Source organism: Mizuhopecten yessoensis, unplaced genomic scaffold (assembly GCF_002113885.1).
Source record: "Mizuhopecten yessoensis strain PY_sf001 unplaced genomic scaffold, ASM211388v2 hete_36180914, whole genome shotgun sequence".
NCBI classification, from domain to species: domain Eukaryota; kingdom Metazoa; phylum Mollusca; class Bivalvia; order Pectinida; family Pectinidae; genus Mizuhopecten; species Mizuhopecten yessoensis.
The window spans coordinates 1-5,967 of NW_018485564.1; the positions used below are offsets into that span (position 1 = coordinate 1).

Consider the following 5,967-nt stretch of genomic DNA (forward strand, 5'->3'; position numbering starts at 1 on the left):
AATTGGAAGAGTTCAAATGTGTCTTCTGGGGTGAATGAGTTAAAGTAGTATACAAACCATTTGCCTTGTTTTCATCTACATTGTATATTGGAAATCCTACCAATATATTGGTACAGAGCCTGTTTATAGGGAACACACACACAAATGACATCCTCTTAGTACGTACATACCATCTGATCATTATTCTAATAATAAATAATACAGTTTCTCCGAGATTCAACTTACAACATCTATATTGCAAAATAACACAGATTTCATTGACAAGACTTGCTTCAATAATGTCAACTCACCCAGTCGATCATCCCCTGCGGCTTCCAATGCCTCGCCCACTTTGCTAGTCCAGTTGTCAAAGGACTCTGCGCGAACCTTGAGTTTGTACAGCATGGCTGGGAGCTCGTCCAGTGTGTACCTGTAGCGGAGGCAGTGACGTGACGGGTCACAATCGCACAGCATCTCCACATGATGAATACACACCAGCTTGTCTGTAATACAATCATAAGTGGGGTTATGTCCAACTGTAAGAATGATGATCTTCGCTACTTTTGTGTTTACGGAATCTACACAAAATTATGCACATGACAAAAAATTAGGCATTGACACAACATTTAAGACATAATTAACAACAGGACAGGATTACAATGCAACAAATATCCAACAACAATCTTCTTATAATCAAAATATATCAATTAGTGAATACTACACAACCTCCAATTAACAAGGCAAAAGTATTGTAAGCAGGATGTAATCTCACAAATCATGGCAAGCTTCGGTAAAAATGAACAAAGGGCCATAACTCTACATAGTGGGGCAACACTCCACCATTCCATACAAAATTTGGCAACATAGGGGACATAATATGAAAATTCTAGAACTCGTTGACACACAATGAACCAATGGATTAAACAATGTACATAGCAGAGAAAGAGACTCAATTTCAGTATAAATTAAAACTTTTTTATGCTATTGACTAAAATCATTTCAATTAAGACAAAATATGGGATCTTGCAACTGGTAATACACAAAATTTGTGTTAGTTTTAAACTATATTGATTAAGTGTGCTGTGGAATCAGCATGCACAGCCGTTGCTACTAGTATAACAGATGATAAACTAAAGATTTAAATAAAGTCTAACAGAAATATTGCTTTACTTACTAGGACTACAAGGGCAGGTGACTCCGGACAGGAAACAGGTTGTTTTACATGAGTCACATTGCCGCTCATCATCAGGTAATAACTCAAATGCCTCACGCTCAGCCTCCATGGTACCCTACAAGTAAGGAGATTTTTGCTTTAGTTATTACTGTTATTGGCATTTCCATATATCTACTTTTACTAGAACATTGAACAAGATTCAAAACATTTGATTGTAATATTCTGACTCAATAAGTATTTACAACAAACAAAAAACTTTTTCAATTTAAGAATGACAGACACATGCTACCTTACACGTTTTACCTGTGATTTGTTTTAAGAGTTATTTCCCTTCAAAATTTTTAATGAATTTGAGAGATTTCAAATTATGAATAACCACAGCATTATTACCGCATGATTCTTGTATATCATAAAAGTGTAAACTAAGTCCTTTATTATAATAAAAATGTGTTCTTATTTTTAGTGTGGAACTCTTTTTGAAAGGACATCACTTCAAAGTAACATGTAGCATGTATCTTTAAGTTGGCAATATTTCAAGTCTACCCCTTTTCTCGTCTGATTGATAACTACCCACCAATGATTTAATTAACACAACTTACTCTGTCTAGAAGCTTCTTGCGTAGCTGTTTCTCCTTCTCAACGATTCCCAGTAAATCATGGTGGGTACAAGCAGCGACCTTGAGGTCAAGGTTGTCAGGATCAGCAGCCATCTTACACACCAACTCCTCATGGGAGAAGACACACTGGCGATTCAAGCTTCTGTAGTGGTCAATACAGGCCCTACCAATGGGTAGCTGCATAACAAGTGGAAAAGTAAAAACATTGTTATGAAAATGGAGCATATACTTTTAATGACTGGTTTATATGATTTACACAAATTTATTGTATTTTAGGGATGAAATACTGTAATATTCAAATCATGTCATCATCCAACAATAATACTATGCCATAGGGCTGTCATTGATGAGAAAAAAATGTATTGATACATTGATGACAAATAATATAGATATATTGATATATTGACCAGTCATGAATGAAATGCAATCATTTCCATTCTAAATGTCAACAACCTCTATTTAAGGACATGAAATTTTCATACAGCTATTGTGTCTAAATTGAAATACATTTTTATGCATATTTTTACAAATATAAAACAGTTATTTTTATACAGCCCAGTTTTGATATGCTAAAATTGTATCAATATTATATCAAACAAGTTTTTATCGATGTTATATCGATATTGAATCCATCAATGATCGCCCTACTATGCCAGTTTTTTTCCTGGAATTTGGGCATTTCCACCTTATTTATGGTATGAAAAATCAATCAATCAACTATGCTTAATGATATGTATCTTTGATAGTTGTTGGTACAGGTAACTTAACTGGTTAATTTAACAGTGAAATTCTGAATTTGCTCCAAAAAGTATGGAGGAAGGATAGACTGATTTTCAGTGCTGAACTAAACAGGAACATTATACTATCTGTGAAGTGAATACTGACCCAGTCAGCTGGACAGAAGTTGACTGCCTCCGCAAAGTTGTAGCCTTGGTTGAATCCAGCGTGATAGGCCCGTGGGAAGGTAACAATGAATTCTCCCGCATGCTGGTTGGTTCTAACAATCTGTTAATGTAACATAAAACTCATTACGACTGTACTTTTAAAAAATAGGTTTTTGATTTCTTTTTAAATTCTGTTATCACAATTTTTAAACTTCATTACTCCACAGCAATAAAGGAGAGGGCCTAGTATAAATTGCAAGAACTTGTGCCCAATCCCTTCGACTGTTCAATGTCAATAAAATATGTTTGAATAAACAGCAGTAAAAACTAATAAAATAACAAGCAAATATATAACCTGCTGGATGCAAATATTATGTAACAGGAAATTTAAATGTTTGTTACACCTTTCAGAGTCAGATACGAAACATTCTTTATATTGTTTTAATATACATCAACAGTTCGTCCACAAGGCAAGAAAGGATTGATATATGAATCTAAAATAACAAAACTATTTGATACACAAATCTAGCTTATACACGGAATAAGGTTACATACCGGGACACCCATGTCCATGAGTATATTTGGGTTCATAATGGTGGTCAATTGATGCAACAGATCTGGTGAATGCTCAAACAGCTCGGGAGCATTGGCTTTCATGGCATCCTCGAACTGGTCGGCACACTCGCCCGGAACCCCATACCATGTCTTAGGCTCACCCCTGTTATAACAGCAACCCGACATATACAGAAACTGTTGTAAGTGAACTTTGTAAAATATCATTATATAGATCACAGTCAAACCATGTCAAGTCAGACACTTGGTTACCAGAAACAAAGAAAATGTCTCTTAATCTCAATGTGTGGACAAATCATGAAAATATCACTTAAGGAAAATATCCTATGCACAGTATTCTGTTTAAACATTGATTGTTTGACCTCACAAGGAATAAATGTACAACCAAGACTGTTAGACTACAATAACACAGCACCAATACAAGCACTCTCCAGACCTTGTTCAAGTCTGTATAGCTTTGTTCAGAGTTATAATATTGTAACTCTTTACATATTTAGATCAGTTTTCATACAGTCACATGAAAGAGTTAACGAGTGAAGCCTACCAGTGGAGATAATTGATAGAGTAGCTCCAGTGGTCCTCATTGTGCCAACAGAAGCTGGAGAAGCACATCCCAACATAACACCAGGGAATCTGTTGATTATAAAGAATTGATACATTTTACACAAGTTGAAAATAAAAATTTATTTGAGATAAAAGACAAGGCAATTACATATAAACTTATTCAAAGAGTACTGCAGAACTGAAGGAGAGCTGATTCATCCAGTGTGTTATTCCTTTATATAAGCACACAAATCAATATTGTAATACCTAGTGTAAGTAATCCATATATGTACAATAGAGACAACTTACATACAACAAACAGTTATGACTGTGGCTCTCTCCTACCAGCTATCAAGGGAGATAACCATACAAAGGATACAAAACAGGTAAAATATCCTACCTTCATTCCAGAGATGTCAGCATTGATGTGGCAGAGAACTGACTGTTCTAGAACAGGTAGATTGTTCAGGTTCCAACCAGAATTAATGTATTCCTAGCAACACAAATATAGAATGTCATTACAGAATTGTGTAACATAAATAATTTTAAATACTTTATGCAGAAAAAAACATTTTACTGGCACACCCTTTCACATTCCACTTATATAAACAGACTTTTAAGTTTTTGCATGCGTAATGCATGCAATGTTTACACATGTATAGGGGCAATAAATATAGATCATTTTGTAGCTATTCTGCTATATAAAATTTTGATTCAGGTCAGGTACATGAAATAGCTTATTTTTATATAAGCAAATCTTTAAGCGTAGATAAATCTCCAACAACACAATGTCCAATACAATGTGTATGGAGACATTCAAAAGGTAGATCTGTACCCTGATGGTGAACTCGTCCAGGACAACATACCTCGTCTTCAGGGAACATGTCTTTATTGTCCTTGGTGGGGAAGCCACTGCCCATGTCGGCCGCGTGGATATCAGCACCATACTGTACACACACATCTTCCTCAATACAGTTTACCAGGCGCCAGAACTCCTTCTCCACTGCCTCGCAGCTGACCATCTGTTACAAAAGTTAACTTGTAATGATCGGGACTAAAAGAGCAATTGTATTAAATACACAAATTATAGTTAACTGCCACTGTTTATTAAGCAACTCTTGGCATTATAAAGGGGTCCGTCATTAAATCTGGGGCGATTTATTAAGGAATTGTTAAGAAAAAAAGAAAATTTGCTCCTGAAATATGTTGGCTTACAAAGGATATTACTACATACTGAAAATAATGTTTCTAGGTGACAAAATCTCTGCAGCTTATACTCAACATGTTATCATTTGATACCCAACAGTTCTTCAGAACAAATTTTATCTTAAAACATGCAATTTCCCACACACACTGCAAACAAAACATAACATGGCCATCAAAATGTTAAATTCCGAAAACACATTTGAACTTTCAGAAGCAAAACACTTTCAGAAGCAAAACTAAGACCTTCTCATTATTTAACGCAAGAAGGCCTAAAGCAACATAATCTGTTATAATAAATATTAATCCTAGTGCCCGATTCCTACTTACATGAACTGGCATACTGAAGTAGTTGGATTTGAACTGATCTGCCATCTCTCCAAAGGACTGCAGACTGTACTCTCTCTTTGCCTGTTCAAACCCATAGGGACCCTGTGGTTTACCGCACACCTGTCGTAACAAAATTTATCAAGTTTTGAACGGCTTCCTGTTCAGCATTTTACACTGATTACAATAAATACACACAGTTACAGCTATCAACCAACAATAAGAAACCAATGTCACAATCCTGAGCGTATAACAAAGACATAAAAAATCAGGCAACGGTACCGACAGCTTATATAAATGCCAAATCAATTGGTAACAATGTAAGAAAAACGGATAAAATTAACATTTTTCAATTTTGGTTTTAAAACCTTGATACCAAGTTATAACATGTTTCCATCTTTTTAGCATCTAAAAGTTCAGAACTCATTGCAGAATTAAGTGTGTGTTAATACATACCTGTTGAATGCACCGAGGACATCGCCAATCCCCTTTAGGGACCTCTTGTAGGGGTGGGATCAGACAGTAGGTATGGAAGGCGTCGTCACAACCATCACAGAGCAGCATGTACTCGTCCCCGTCTCCACGGCCACACATGTGGCAGATGTAGCTATCCACCTGCATCACAAATACACACATCTAACATCCTGGCTCACCTACAGTGTGTAAC

At 35.8% G+C, this 5,967-nt stretch overlaps 1 protein-coding gene across 1 annotated transcript; it reads right to left on the reverse strand.

The window, feature by feature from the left end:
* Nucleotides 1-214: 214 nt before the first annotated feature.
* On the reverse strand, nt 215-5,960 carry LOC110444845 (lysine-specific demethylase 5C-like). The gene is made up of 10 exons (XM_021489200.1): nt 5,757-5,960; nt 5,304-5,423; nt 4,637-4,792; nt 4,171-4,263; nt 3,772-3,860; nt 3,210-3,372; nt 2,656-2,775; nt 1,753-1,947; nt 1,154-1,268; nt 215-482 (listed from the first exon to the last, which is right to left on the reverse strand). Exons 1-10 carry the CDS (start codon nt 5,934-5,936, stop codon nt 217-219), a joined length of 1,497 nt encoding a protein of 498 aa, XP_021344875.1. The 5' UTR covers nt 5,937-5,960; the 3' UTR covers nt 215-216.
* Between the last annotated feature and the right edge of the window lie 7 nt (nt 5,961-5,967).

Bases quoted from the DNA above. Each gene is read 5' to 3' on its own strand.
- LOC110444845 (XM_021489200.1), bottom strand. From the start codon at position 5,936: ATGTGTGTATTTGTGATGCAGGTGGATAGCTACATCTGCCACATGTGT. The intron at 5,424-5,756 runs GTATGTATTAAC...TTGTTACGACAG, and splicing joins GTCCTCGGTGCATTCAACAG to GTGTGCGGTAAACCACAGGG. The intron at 1,269-1,752 runs GTAAGTTGTGTT...CCTTACTTGTAG, and splicing joins GCAAGAAGCTTCTAGACAGA to GGTACCATGGAGGCTGAGCG.